We start from the raw sequence: 15,910 nt of genomic DNA on the forward strand, positions 1-15,910 counted from the left end.
CGCCGCGTGTTACCAGCGATCCGGCATCTAATTGAATATGCCCGACAGTGCGTGTTGGGGAATTTAGACTGTAAGCTATAATGGGGCAGGGTCTGATGTGAATGACAAATATTCTCTATACGGTGCTGCAGATTTGGTGGCGCTATATAAATAAATGCTAATAAAAATAATAATATAACTATACAGTTTGAATGTTTTTGAGTAGTTGAGTTAATATGAATGTCGTACAGCTTTGAACTGCAGGATGGTTACATGACTTGTAGTTGTAATAAAAAGATGTAGAAATGAGAAATCATCAAGAGTCAAGCTTGGCAATGGGTGGCAGAAAATTATGATGTAAATGATGCTACCAGAATTGTTTTGCAGGCACTTGAGGTTTGAATGTTAGAATTTTAATGGAAAACAGGGGATATTATAAGGCAGACTGACAGACCAAACCAATATGTGATACAGGAGAAAGGAAACGGGAATGAACCATAGTTGCCTTCAATTATTCAAAAGCACTAGAGAAAAATGGAAAACTGCTGGAAAACTACTGCTAAAAAGGTCAAAACTGGAAACAAAAGCAGAAGAGCGCTTGTTGAAATGAATATAGTATATATATATATATATATATATATATATATATATATATATATATATATATATAAAATATATTGAATTTATTTGATATAAAACAATTTAAAACAATTTAAAATATTCAAACATATATGACAGCATAATATATAGATCATAGTGTTAGCAAGTTGAAATTGTAAAAATAAATTGCAAAATACAAAAATCCAAACTCCTCTTAACTAAAGATATTCAATTAGTGCACATTGATTGGTCATTCTAGTGAACCCATGTTCATGTTTGAACCCACAAATTCCCAAACCTTCCGATTTTCAGTAATGATTTTAAAGTGTTTTAAATTGTTTAATATCAAATAAATTCAATAGATGTTATATATACTATATTCATTTCAACAAGCACTCTTCTGCTTTTATTTTCAGTTTTGATCTTTTTAGCAGTAACAGTATCTGCTTATTGTTGTAGCTGCGGTTGGTAAAGCACCCTACGGAAGTATACCCGGCGCTAGCGCCCTATTGTTTTTTTTTTCAGTTGAATTTAATGCTCTTACCACTGCAAGAGGCCAAAGCTGCAGATCAACAAGAAAACAAGGGGAGTAAGCAGGTATGCAAGTCTGATATTGAACCAAGTGCCTTGAGCGTCCACATCTGTGTAATGTCCGTAGAAAATAAACGTGTTTTCCATGAAGCCCTGAGGGTTGATTAAGAATACATGAAAATTCAGTTAACATGAATGTCTTTATATACAGTTTCAGCCATTTATCTTCTACCTGTGGTAGGGAATATAGATTATAAATTCTACTGTTGCAGGGACTAATGTGCATGATTTAAAAATATTCTCTGTGAAGCACTGTTGTAATATGGCAGAGCTATATCAATATAGGTTAGGAATGCTCACCAGAATCAGCTAACTGGTGGTAGGAGACATAATGATCAGTATAGGCAATTATTCTTGTGTATTACTCACTTCGCCTGTGAATATATCCAGTAGAATATTTTGTATGGAACTTTTTAAGGAGGATGAGGAGTTTCCACATGGTGCTGGTGAGAACAGAATGAGATAAAGGGATCAACATGTTAGAGAAATCATATAAAAGCATGATATTCTACACATAAAGTACATCTCCATACACAATAGTGGAACACCTACCAAAATAGCCCTGGTGGTGTTCAGTCTGGTTGAGAAACATGGTGGGGAAGATGACCAGTCCAGTGGTAAGGATGAGGGAAGCAAAATTCAACACCATCAATAAGCGAAGGAATGAGAAATAGGAGCTAATACTGGAGCCAAATCTCCCTGGAGCATGATATGAAAATAAACATGGATAGAGGTTAAATTACAGACACCTGGATTTACCACCTGACACACCAAACCTAAATTTACAAAACTAGATTTATAAAACACCTATATATTGAGTGTATGTTGGTAATTTGGTATTTTTTCATCCAAATAGAACAATCACTGTGCATTGTGGGCCTATATGATGACAATCAGGTTGGCTTTGGTCAGGTAGAACAAAAGATCATCCATTGGTATACGTGCAAGGTCATTGCCTGACCTCTGAAGCCAGGAAGTGTATCTTTCTTATCCCACTGTTTGGTCTGATGATAAATATCTGGCCCACCCAGTGTACTAATCATTCACGTGATCCAATATTTGCTTCTTTGTGGCTTTAATCATTACATGTTTTCTGCAAAATGCCCCATTTTTGTACTTGAGTATAGCCTGGCCATGTGAAATTTGAAGGGATCATCCTGACCAACGGGAAAAATGTGGTGACAAGTGACTGTGGACCATTGTCATGGTTAGCCAACTGCAAGATTGGACAGCTGCCATTTACATTTTCCTGTATACATTCTACAAAGGAGGATGGACATTTTAAAATGTTCACAAATTGTGACACAGATAACCCACAATATGTAATGTAAAGCATAAGAAAAATTTCTGAAGCTATCTGATTTTCTTAAAAATATTGTGTATTGCTTATCTTCTCACCTCTGATGGCAATCAGTGTTTTTTCCCACAATTTGAAAGCTGCCAAGACTTGGAGTACTTTGCCCCAGACTGGCCGCAGACATAAGCAGTACTTTGGAGTCCATCGGATCCAGAGACTAGCCCTGCAGTCTTCAGTCTGGCTCATCTCCCTGTAAGATAGGACAGTAATAAACGTCATTGGAATCAGACCTACACACACACAGAGATAACAGAGCATGCGGATTCCTAACAATTATACTGAATTGTATTCATGTGTCTGTTATATTCATTATATTCCCGTGTCATATCTGTTATATATATCTCATATCTGTAAGGTGATTGTCCGGCACTATGGAAACCTGTGATGATAAGATGATGATAAGAGATGTTACTCACAGAGATAATTGAGCTCTATAGTGATTGGTAAAATAGAGCATGTCCTGTTCTACCCCTCCCTGAGCCACCTTCCACATTTAAAAGACAGTTGTGTGCACTGAACCAGCACCACAGGCAGATTGGTCATAGACCTTACTTTCCCAGTAGGCCAGTGGCCTAATGAGGCAACCCGGTAGCCGCCTGATGCATTTATGTATTTTTCTTTTTGGTTGGAAGATGGTGAATGATGAGGGTAGGGGGAAGATATTAGTAAGGGGGCATGGGTGTAGAGACACCGGAGTGTGGATTATATGTATGTGCTGCGGAGGATGAACAGGAAGCCATGGGGCTGGTGGGGAGCTATCCTTATAATAAGATGTCCAAGCTGTCCAGATGTTGGAGAATTGAAAGGGGCGGCCGTGGATAACACTGGTGATATGCTCTAACTTGTAGGCCTGACAGATTTTATGTGTAAGAGCCTGAATGGAGGTATGGTCTGTTTTTATCCAGTTTAAAGCAATGAGAGATATGGCCATGTTTTATTTTTGCTGGCAACCATCAGTGGGCAGACTTGCGATGAAGGGTGTTTGAATTGGGATTTGTGCCAGGAAAGCTCGACATGAAGGGGATAGTCCAGGCAGTGAAGAGGTCCCTGCAGCCAATTGCGAGGCTGCTTGTTGATGTGCGGGGGCTGTGGAGGCTGTGCTGTGACACCCAGATGAATGTCCTGTGCCACAGGGAATCCAGTTCCAAAGATCTCAGCTATGATCAGTGGAATTTGCAAGACTTGTAGGAAAAACAGGGGTCTGTCATTAATGGGTCAATTAAAATAACATTTCAGTATTAAATGCAATGCCTGTATTAATCTTATATACTCTTAATAAGGAGTCCAATACTTATATCTTAGCGTCAAGGCTCCACAAGTTATTATATTAACTTATGTCGCCTTGAAGCTAGGATGCATATTGGACTCTTTATTCAGAATATATAAGATTAATACAGGCATTGCATTTAATACTGCAATCTTATTATTATAATTATTATACACAATTTGCTCAGTTGTTTCCCAAAAGCACATTTGTATGGAGGTTAATTTGTTTTTAAGAATTTTTTTGCTGGTGTCCAGTTAATCAGGGAGATACAGGTAGAAGGCTTTGTAGACTACATTGTACATTACCCCCTTAACAACAGCGATAATACAGTCGCCATGGTGAATGACGTCATGAAGTGGAGCGGCTTCTTACTTGATCGTGATTGGGTGAAGTCGCTTTGAAGAATAGTCGTCATCGCTGATCGTTGGTAAGGAGGCCTTCGGAGTCCTCATGTCGGGGGAAATCTTGTCGGGGTACTCGGCATTGATATGACGTATACCACCCATCTGTATTGGGTGGCATTTACAACAATTATCTCTGTAATAGATGGCGGTCACAAGGATGCTCTTTCTATTGGGTGCCAGTCACAAGGATGCTCTCTGTATTAGGCGGTGATCGCAAGTATGCTCTTTCTATTGGGTGCCAGTCACAAGGATGCTCTCTGTATTAGGCGGTGATCACAAGGATGCTCTTTCTATTGGAAGCCGGTCAACAGAATGCTCTCTGTATTGGGTGGCGATCCCAAGGATGCTGCCTACATTGTATAAAGGTCTATAAAAGCTCTCTCTATCTCTTGCACTGACTAACAAAAGTATATCTTAAGGATAAGTGTGAGTTTGTGCATTTCAAATAGCAGTGTTAGAGCAATAAAGAAGAATATTGAACAATGCTAGTAAAAGTAGTAACACATAAACAAAATAATAGCAGTAAAAGTAGGTAATAGTAAAATATTAAAAGTAATAGAGAACATGAGAAATGTCTAGATCTGGCCAAACCTGCTACAGTATTGCAACTGGTATCAAGCAACTGTCCTTACATGTCAGCGTTTGTGCCCCCAAAATTATTGCGATGCCAGATAATGATTCTATACCTAAGACCACTACTAGGCCTAGTGGACAAAGCTGTTGGAAGATGGTTGCCACCTGGCTGTGTGTAAAGTTATCTGCAAACCGCACTAACAGAACACAATAAAGCCAGAAGTGATTCAGCCATTTGATATGAGAGATAAACATCTTGATATTGACTAGTTTGACCACTAACACATATCGTCAAGTTGAGGGATGGTCCGGTCTTTTTCCTCTATGGGGGAGATTCAATTGCTGGCGATGTGCGGCGAAGACATCACTGCGATGTCAGGCTGTGCCCATTACGGCAGGAATTGACGCTCATTTTTCTGCGCACCTCTAAGGGTGCGGGGGAAAATGAGCAGAGATTCCTGCCATAACACTGACACAATGTGTCTCTGTGGACCTTCCGGAACGTACACAGATGCTGATTTGATTCTCCCCCTATATTCACTATCAATTTGAGTAACAATATAAATGAAATTATTTCCCAATCCATGATTTGAAAAATGTGTCTCTGGAAGTTTTAGCATGTTGAAAGGAAATAAGTAACACACTGTATGTGTTAATGTTTCCTATTTATAAATACAGAATTGTATCGTGCGCAGAGCCGGATTAAGGGAATGGAGGCCCCTGGGCTAAGGGGGCCTCCATTCCCCTGTGAGGCCCCCAATGTGAGCCGCCCGCCGCCCCCCCCGTGAGGCCCCGCCCCAAGCACTTACCTGTCAGTGCAGTCCTCCTTCCGCGGCGCACTGTAAGCTCCTTACTGAGGAGATCTCGCGAGAGTTTGTGAACTCTTGCGAGATCTCCTCAGTAAGCAGATTACTGAGCGGCGCCGGGGACGGAGGACTGCACTGACAGTGCTCAGCAGCATTGATCGGGCTGGGGCCGCCCCCGCCCCCGGACCGATCAATAATGCTGCTGAGGACTTTGAAGGGTCCCCTGGATGCCCAAGGCCCCTGGGCTATAGCCCAGTTAGCCCTATGGTTAATCCGGCCCTGATCGTGCTCGAGTTTATTGGTAGTGCCATGTTATGGAGCTTTGTTCTCTTACCAGAAGTGTCCATGAAAACGTTTTTGAAATACAGTACTTTTATTTATGTAATAAGTGTAAATGGAGGTGTATAGGGTCTCAGCATTATACACTCACCTCAATCTGCGCTTATCTTTCAGGGGTACAGGGTTATCCCGGATGTCACTATAATTGGCCTTTGACCACCACTTCTTGTCTGAAGAATTCCATGTCACAGAATCACCGTCAGTCATTTCACAACTGTAACATATAGATTCCTGCATACAACACATCACAAGAAACACAAGTAAGTTTTCTGTAAATTCATTCACAAGAGGGGAATCACAGACTAAACTGACACTTGGATCACAAGAAAATAATTCTACTTATTTATATTGTGATTAATTTGAATATATGTCTGTGTATATATAGAAATGCACTAGTACTTGTTTTTATTCTTTTTTCACCTCTATGTTCGCATACAACACAGATGATTTATGAAGAATATTTACTCACCAATCACCAAATATAAGTATATTTATATTTAGTAATATTGGAATTCTGCCTAGTCTATGAGAGACAAATAGCACTGGAATATGTCTTAAAATTTTGTTTATTGGTGTATAGTTTATTTAAGAAGCTGCAATTGAAAGTGAAACGCCATTGAAGATTATTTTTTTTGTTTGGAATATTTTTATTAATGATTATACGGTTTAGATTTGTTCATTTATTTTATATGTACTTTTTATTTCATGTGTTTTGATGTGACTTTATATTGCACATATGCTTGTGCATATAGTGCAGTCTGTTCTGTGCGCCTACGTAATGCAAGTACTGTATAAGCAGACTGTACTTACATTTAGTTTCAAATCGAAATGCGTCTTGAGATCCATTTGGATCTGAATATGGTCGGAATTATGCTCAATTTCCATGCTCTTTTTTTAACTGCAACTTGTGTTCCAATTTGAATTATGCCCATTAGGATTAACATTAATTACAAACAAATAAAAAGTAGATGAGCACTTCCAGCTCATCAGAGTTACAATCTAAATTAGATATGGCAAATTGTACAGTGGCTTAGCATTGTAATTATCATAAAGATACTCCCAGTAGATTAGACAAAACCAGGAATCGTTACATTAGGTCGAAGTGTAGAAGTTAGCAATACTTTACCTGACCTTCCCAGGGGAACCGCAGTATACAACCATCTCAGAAATAAGGCAATTGAATGCTCATGCTGGATGTGAAAACAAAGCCATTGGCCTACGCACCCAGTTGTCAACCGCTGGACAATGCAATAGCACATTTGAGTTTGTTTAGGCTGTAACTGTGATCCGGTTTTACTAGGACATTTCTGGCTTCTGCTGGTCAATATCTTAACTGTGAAAGCTTATTTTTCCATAGTTAAGATATGCAATATACCAGAAGCAGAACTAGCGAGCTGTGGGCCCCCGGTGCAGGGAGGCGGGGAATATGGAACCGGGGGCCCCTGACCCTCTTCATCTGCCATGCAGTGGGCCCCATTATCTCCATGGGCCCCGGTGCACCGCTCCTGCTACACCAATGGTAGTTCCGACACTGCAATACACCTAGATTAACTGGAGTGGGGTATATTTGTTTAACTGCCTCCAGCAACCAGAAGGAAGCATGGCAGAGTACTTGCAGGCTGACAGATCCTGTCACAAAGCTGTCATATGTAGGAACAAAAGATTCTGTCATGCATCAGTCTGCTGTTCAATTACATTAAACATACATTATTTTAAATGCAATAGAATTGTACCATGATTAGGCACAATGGTCATATTGGGTAGTTGCCTATTTTCTTGGGACAGTCCCACGATTTCAAGACTTGTATGTCCTGGTTTTCAATTCCTCTTATTTTGTACACTGGATGCAATTCTCACTATCCAGTCTTACTCTATAGGCTTTATACATTTAAGTTATTGAACAGAGACATTCAAAATGCAAATAAATAACTTAAGCAGCAAGTTAAAAAAAAATACCATAATGGTGATTTTTCAACCTCACCAAAGTGTCTCTGTATCTACACTGTGAGTGTAGTGTGCTAGGCCTGTATAGTGTGTCCTTTACAGAACATGTATAGATTCACCTGTCCAGCAGTGTCCCGGAGAACTGTTTTCATATTATATCTGTGTGCAGCACAAAAGCTATTAACTGGTTTATGCTCCCTTACCTTGTTTAGCCGTTTTCGGTACCTCTCCCTCCTGTTTACACTTGTGTATTGGCAAGATAAAGGCGAGGGAGAGATGTGACAGGAAGTTGTGCTGCACATACATGTACAGGAAACCACAAGAAATATAACACAGCTGTAGTTTTCACAATCGACTATGTCAGCAAGCTTTTTGGCAGTGAACCCTACAAATGACCCAAATATGTATATCCTGAAGACCATGCCTGACACACACAGCTGAGAATTGAACAGCGCATTGAGAATAACACGGTATACCAACCAAACTGGAAAGAGGTAAGGAAATCGTTACAGTACAGATTGAAGTGAAGTATGACTGTGTTTGCAGACTATGCCACCCCAGGTCCCAAAAATAAATTGTGCACCACAGGAGTGCAAGCAGATTTTCATGTGTAGGGAAATCAAACATAATCTATAAATTGAAGCAGCTGCACAGTTTGTGTTTCCGCCATCATAGATGCCATGTACCATGTTGTCTCCTTTCGCTAACAGAGTGTGTGCACACATAGGCACATTTTATATAGCTATGCCCAGATAGGCATATTCTATATATTTGCGCTCATTTAAGTCCTCTCACTGACTGTGCATCTGATGCTCTCTGTTTAAACCTTTCAAACTTTTATCTGGTGCCTGAGCAATAGGTTGTGTTTGCATTCCTTGTGTTTACACATTATTCTGCATGATCTTCTGATACTGACCACACTTATTCCTGACTCAGATCTTTTGCTTATAACCCTGACCCCAGCTTGTAAAATATTCTGAACCTGAACTGCAAGTCCTGATCTGAAACTGTATATTTCTATCTTTATTCCTCAATATAGACAGCGACTGTGGGTAGTTCTGGGGGCAGAGACCTGTGGGTGCCCCACAGTGAAGTCCACCCCTCCCTTGATGGTATCCCTGCTGAAAACTGAGGTTCCAATTAGATTTTGTGCCTCAGATCTAGCCAGGGGAAATTTCTAGCAGCACATTGGGTTCACATACTTTTTTCTGTCGCTTATGTATAAATTGTTTGCTAACATCTCTTTAGATCTACAGGACATGCCACTGCAGACCTCAACCCCACAACAGGTGGATGGTGATGTTGATATGGTTGGCAAAGCATCTGATATTAATGTAACACCCCCTTTCTCGTAGATCAGCTGGGTGTCTATGTAAAGTGTATTGTGACCTGTGGCGTTTCCTTTACTTTTATTCTCAGTTAGCACAGTGCCTCCACCTTGGTCTGAGTGCAGTAGGCTCTTTGTTGGGTAGTATTCTTGACAAGCAACACCAGAGGGAGACCAAGGAAACGTCCACCCCATACTAACAAACCACATGCACACACAGAAAGAGACAGCAATAGGCAAATTAATCTTTGAAAGAAACGCCGGCACTTTTATTGATTAGGTGTGTGCTCTCAAAGGATTTTCATGTCTAATTAGACTTTATATATACCAAAATAGAATATCTGTTATATAAACTGTAATTTAAAAATATCCCTTTAAAAGAGATGAAAATACCTTAACCTTTCTCACACTATCCAAGAGGTACCTCTACCTTAAATGCCTACTTGCAATTATTCTCCAACTGTAATAATGTATAGCAATAGTACATTCTAAACTCAACACATATCCACTAACTTAACATGCTATATATCAATATATGCATATTTAGGAATAAAATGCAGTTAAGTGGTCTTATGAGAAAATTGATGACAAGCAAATGTCTCTCCACTTCTCTATCCAAGAAACAGTAGAATATGGTATAAAAGACTTCAGAATCAAGTTTCTGGTGTCAGTTTTCCTTAGCTTTGTTAAACATAAATCTCTTTTATTGGTGACAATATGTAGTATCCCTCACTTTTCCAATAAACACAATCTCTAGTCTATCTTTATTTCAGTGGAAAATGACTTGAAGAAGTTAGGCTTGTACACACTTTCCTCCTTGTCTCATCTTATCATACAGGCCCAGTCCTGCAGTGAGCTATCTCTCCTCTGTACTTCACTGTAATTATTGTCACTTGTCTGAGGTAAATTGTGTTGTTTAATGCAGATTTTCACAATATATCTGTCTCTGATCCCTTACTGTCTTTTCCTATCACTGCCCCTGATAGTTTATCACAGTTCTGCAAAGGGGTGTACAAATTATCTTCGGGCCTTCCCACCAAGTTTATATCTACCTAGAATATCTATCAAGAATCATGATACTCAGTCCTATCAAATAATAAATAAACAGGGGTTACTAATCCATTTAGATTCGGTTTTCTCCTCAGACCTCTCACAGGAAATTTCAACTGATTCTCTCACAGGACAGGGTTGACAAGTCTGACAGGGCTCTCCCTCCTGTCAGAGCTGATGCTCTTCTGTCCCTCCAGGCTGTTTCCTTCTGAGCTGATTTTCTTCAGGGACTCACAGGGCTTTTCCTGCTGACAATATGACAGGGTTCATCCCTGACTGGCTCACAGGTTTCATCGATGACAGGGACCAACTACCACACTTCAACTGCCAGTTTAAAGTGATTCCTCTTTCTTAACTGTCCCTTTTTCCTTGCACCCTTGGTCTCTGAAATGTCACTGTGAGAAGAGCTTTATCAATACCTGACATTAGTGCACATGTGCAGGCTATCATGTCCGCCGGCACTACTCACTCCCCCTGTAGGGCTAGTCTTCCACTGACCAGTTCATGGTCCAGTTCCACACTCTGAAAAGGAATGCTGGTCAATTCATCTTGCTTATTAACACACAAACATAAACCTTGACAAGCTCCTACTCTGACTGTAGGGGAGTCAAAGTATGGCTAGGGATAAGCCCAATAAGGATGTACTATACGGGGTACTTCAGTAGCTCTCCCCAATTGGTCATAACTTAGCATCATAGGGGCCCTAACATTTTGCCTGGGTCGCTCAGAGGCTAGAAGGCGTTCCTGGTCTGACCATGACACCGCTCCAGGGTGTTCGATTTCTTCCCCAACAATGCTGTCATCCGAAGGACTCTTTGCTGCTTCACTCGGCATCTCCACTTTTAGAGACGACTACTGATTCAACTTCTTCTAATCTTCACACTGAATCTTGTTTTTGTTTACCCAAAGCCCTCTCAGTAGACTTGGGTAGTCTAGCAAGTTTCCGAGTAGTAATAACATTATCTATCTCTCTAGCAGGAGGGTCGTACCCCCACTCATCATTTTAGCACTCTTTCTCCTCATCAGCCTGGCAACTCCCTCCTTTTTGCTTAGCTTTCAGTTTATCTGTGTCAGGTGCCGTCTCCAAACACACGCTAGGTACCGGGGTCGGTCACCTTCTCTGTTCCCCGTGTATCCTGTTGCCAAGCAACAGGACGCTACTTCCGGTTCCCAGCCAAAATTTCGGGCGTCTCTGTTGCTAGGCAACAGAGACGCCAGCAGCCGGTCTGACCGCCGACCCTGCGTCCACCAATAACAGGCAGCCATTATGTATTTAAACCAGATTATGGTACCACTAGGGTGCCAGAGTATCTAGATTCCTATACTCCAGCACTTTGCCTGTTACCAGTGTATACCTGACTACTTGGATTCTGACCCAGTTCTGCCTGACTTCTCTTTTGGATCTCCCTCTGGACCGATTCTGATTTCCTGGTATTAACCTTTTGGCTTTCTGACCCTGCTCCTGCCTACTCCTTCGGTACCTAAATTGCCCGCACGGTTTGACCTTAGGACTGCATGACTTCGCTACTCCACCTCAACTCGCTGGTAGCTAACTGGAAAGGCTGTGACATGCACTTCTCTGCACCAAACCCCAATCTCCCTCACAGGGGTCCCTGGTGAAGGCCTGAGGCGTGTTTAGACTCCGCGCCTCCTAGCTTAGCAGCGCCAATACCGACAGCTAAGATCTTCAGAGCAGGTCTGTTCATGACAATCTGGTTGTTTCCACTGGGTAGTTGTAACAATTTCAACCTCTTTGTCACCTCTGAATCTTACATCTTTACCAGTGCCTATAGTAGGTCTTTACCGTTCTTTTCTGTCCTGCTGGCTTTACTCTGTATATAGGTGACCCAGACATCTTTAACGCCACTTCATAGGGTTCTCTTCTGCACCTGCTAGCTTCTATTTTCCTTTTCCAGGCCTGGATTTATTTATTTTTTAAACAAAGTTTTTTATTGTTTATTTAAACAGGATTACATTTATAAAATATCAGCAATGAGTTGTATATATGTAGAAGAACATAAATACATGAGGATAAAATGTCAACAACATTTGAAGGCATATAACAAATAAAGTGATGTAAAATCTAAATGTAGATTTGGTGTATATAATACAAAGAGAAATAGTTTGTAGGTGAGGGGAGACATACAGGTGCTTAAGGGGGAAGAGAAGGGAGGTATCTGATGAGGGGGAGAAAAAAATAAAGATGAGTGAGTTTGTCTATAGTAACTAGAGCAAGAGATTGGCGTATTTAGTCAGTCATCTCCAACCAAAAAGAAGCAAATAGATAATAAGTTAAAATAAGAGAATGTCAAACGGTAGAAAGGGGCGGTTCTGCTTCATAAAAGGATGTCCAGGGGTTCCACAGAGCTTTGAATTGGAGTATCGTTGAGGGTGGCGGTTATACTTTCCAATCGATATGTTGACCAAACAAAATTTATGGTCGCAGTAAGTGAGGGTGGGATCGAGCTCTTCCAGTGCAAAGCAATCAGGCAGTTAGCTGCATTAAGAATATGTCTAATTAGTTTTTGGGTTGGGCGAGATATATTAGGGAGAGGTCTAGGGAGTAAGGAAAAGAGCGGTGTGTCAGGAATTTGAACATAAGTAATGGAGAATATCAACTTATGGACTTGTTGCCAGTATGAGACTATCTTGGGGCAGGACCACCAAACGTGCAGCAGGGAGCCCCTACAACCACATGCTCTCCAAGATCTGTCCGAAGAGGCTGGGAATATAGTATGAAGACGCGATGGGACCAAGTACCATCTACTATATATTTTGAATGAATTTTCTTTGATTCGAACAGAGACAGAGGTTTTAACCAGATTGGTTCTAATCTTGGTCCACTCTTTAGGATCTCTAATCTCTCCTGTCTTTTTCCCAAGCGATTTCATGTGGTTCTTTAGTTGGAAGGCCATAGTTATTTAATCATTGATATAATGTGGATATGAGGCCTCTCGTTGAGTTTGGGCCAGGCCTGGATTTTAATGCATCGAACACATGGACATTTGTCCCTACAATAACTTGCACATCTCTGTTCTCTACTTGCAGGTCTGGACACACTAGTGCGAGTACTCACACTTCCTTTTCGATGCCAGACACTTCTCTTAGGACCTTGAGGCCAATGGTTATATATGCCAGATACAAATAACTTTGTTCATTGAGGCCCCAGATAGTCAAATCGGAAAACGGTTGTACCTCCAAGTCAGACAGATTCTCACGGAACCACTTCTCAAATATAATGAACACTTGTGAACCACTATCCAGTAGGGCAGTACATTTCTTTCCATTAATCAGGGCGGTCACATGTATTGCTGGGCCTACTAAAATGGGTGGCACTGACCTCCATTTGGCATATGAGGTCCTCACAGTGTTCATTCTCACATTATTAATTCCCGACAGCATGTCTTGGCGGGTGGAATGATCTGGTTACTCTCCTCTGTCCCATCTCAATGGACACTGTTGGGCGATGTGTCCTACTTTATCACATTCATACCTTTGGGGATCTGATTCTCGTTTCCCAATGGTGGTTCAGGGTAACATCCCTGTTCGGCAGAGTACATGGATCCCAACCATCGGGACACTTTAGGGCTATATGTCCCACTTGGCCACACTCAAAGCATATCTGAGGAGCTCTTCCTTTCATGCGTTGAACAGCAGGCAGAGTAGTGGTTTTCTTTGATAGCTTTATAACTTGCTAAAGAAACTCCAAACGGTCTATCTGCTTTTTTTGTGCATGAAGGAGTTTAATTAGCTCTTCCTCTCTCTTGCTGGGCTCAGGCTTTAATCTGACCGCTTCCACTTTCTTTGTCACCTGATATCTGGCCTCTATTAAAGCTTTTTCCTCTTTGACCTCCTGCATCAGTTGGTTGAAAATGTGTGCAATATTTTCCAGCATAGCTACCTCTAAGTTTCAAAGTGACTGGGTCCAAAGACAATGCTCCCCTTAGTAACTGTTTTAGGCGACCCTCATCCACTTCTTCAAAAGTTTTTTCACAATACAATACATCAGTTTGTCCAGCCGGTATATATACTTTGAAAATTTCTCTCCCGACTCTTGGCATGTATTCCTCAACCGATATAATAAGTCAGTAGCATCCTCAGATGTGCCTAACTCTCTCTCCAGCAGACAAACGTAGTCTCGTACTGTAGTCAATGGATCATTTTGACGAACAGCCTGTACTATCTCCATTGCAGGGCCCTGCAAAATTTCCATTAACCTCTGCTTCTTATTGACCTTTGAAAAGTGTCACTCTTCTAGATATAACATTGCAGAGTCTTTCCATGTCTCTACAAATCTTCTCCAGCTTTTCCTGAGAAGGATCTCCTTCCTGTTGATGCCTTCCTGTTGAGATTTTTCTAACTGTTTAGCTAGCCTGTCTATTGAAGGTAGAAACAATTGACTTTGAGTGTCTGGGGGTTGTACACCTGAGTGACGCTTTTCCTGAACACTGGAACTCAGGTCTGCTGCAACTCTTTCTTCTTCACTTTGTCTGAAGGGTAGTATCACACTCCAACATTGCCCTTCTCTGTCAGAGATAGCGGCAGGAAGTTGTTCTCCGTGTAACTTGCTTTGACCCTCCAGTAGCACAGTTTGTGTTAAACTCTGTCCATCACCTCGCCTGTCTATGACTTTCGGCCTCGGCATCCATGTTCGTTCAGCAGTCATCTTGATCACTACTTCATTTGTGATGTCAGATAATTCACCACTCAATGCAAAGCAACTATCTGCTTCTCTTGATAATTGCTCCCACCACCGTTACACATCTTCCTGCGACAATATCGCCATGGTCCTGGTTTCTTTTTTGTAAACAACTCAGAGCTTGGGATTCGATCTCAGCAATGCCTCCAAATATGTACACCCCCTATCCTGGCTCTGACCTTTGCTGTTCCTGAGTAACCTCTTGGATTCTGATTCGACTCTAGTAACCATACAGCTTGACCTCAGCATGTCTGACCATTCTATTCCCCTGCTGCTTCACCAGTAACTGATATTGAGGGCCACAACCTGCATGTCCCACACAGCTAAGCCCATACCTCCTTGTGAGGGTCCCTGGTGAACATCGGGGACGTGTCAGACTCAGTGCCTCCTTGCTCAGTTGCGTCAACTACTGGTAAGCAGCTGCCATCAAATCCATTGTGAATAAGACATCATCATCATCATTTATTTATATAGCGCCAGCAAATTCCGTAGCGCTTTACAATTGGTAACAAACATTAATAATACAATACTGGGTAATACATACAGACAGAGAGGTAAGAGAACCCTGCTCGAAAGCTTACAATCTATAGGACAATGGGAGTTAGAAACACAAGGGCATGTGCTACATCATATTGCACAATGGACCAGCCAGACTGCAAAGGTAAAAGTACTGAGTGGGCTGTGTGTGTTGCAATGTTGGTCAGAAGGTTGTTGTCTTGCGTTAGCAGTGTAGAGGATGGCAATAGGGTAATCTAGGGAAATTAAGATGATGGTTGAGGAATATCATAACCTTGTCTGAAGAAGTGGGTTTTCAGTGAACGCTTGAAGGCTTGAAGTCTAGAGGAAAGTCTTACTGTGCGAGGGAGGGAATTCCACAAAGTAGGTGCAGCCCGGAAAAAAATCCTGTAACCGAGAATGGGAGGATGTGATTAGAGTGGAGGAGAGACATAGATCTTGTGCAGAACGGGGGTGTC

The 15,910-nt window shown here is 41.4% G+C and overlaps 2 protein-coding genes across 7 annotated transcripts in view; one reads left to right on the forward strand and one right to left on the reverse strand.

Moving 5' to 3' along the window:
- TMC8 (transmembrane channel like 8) overlaps positions 1 to 15,910 on the reverse strand; it is a 48,782-nt gene that overhangs the window by 11,769 nt on the left and 21,103 nt on the right. For 2 of the 6 annotated variants that reach the window (XM_075216726.1, XM_075216728.1), the window contains exons 1-6: positions 8,064 to 8,177; positions 6,008 to 6,147; positions 2,569 to 2,717; positions 1,723 to 1,869; positions 1,540 to 1,613; positions 1,124 to 1,263 (exon numbers count right to left, since the gene is read on the reverse strand). In XM_075216726.1, the coding sequence (XP_075072827.1) occupies positions 1,124 to 1,263; positions 1,540 to 1,613; positions 1,723 to 1,869; positions 2,569 to 2,717; positions 6,008 to 6,147; positions 8,064 to 8,162 (749 nt within the window). In that variant the 5' untranslated portion in view covers positions 8,163 to 8,177. The other 4 variants (XM_075216732.1, XM_075216731.1, XM_075216727.1 and 1 more) reach the window with 3 other exon arrangements.
- The window catches only part of TMC6 (transmembrane channel like 6), a 49,665-nt gene continuing 41,939 nt past the window's right edge, over positions 8,185 to 15,910 (forward strand). The window contains exon 1 of the mRNA XM_075216725.1: positions 8,185 to 8,354. The gene's annotated coding sequence lies outside the window, so the exon portion shown is untranslated. The remainder of the gene's footprint in view (positions 8,355 to 15,910) is intronic.

The sequence above is a fragment of the Mixophyes fleayi genome, chromosome 6, assembly GCF_038048845.1.
Source record: "Mixophyes fleayi isolate aMixFle1 chromosome 6, aMixFle1.hap1, whole genome shotgun sequence".
Classification (NCBI taxonomy): Eukaryota; Metazoa; Chordata; class Amphibia; order Anura; family Limnodynastidae; genus Mixophyes; species Mixophyes fleayi.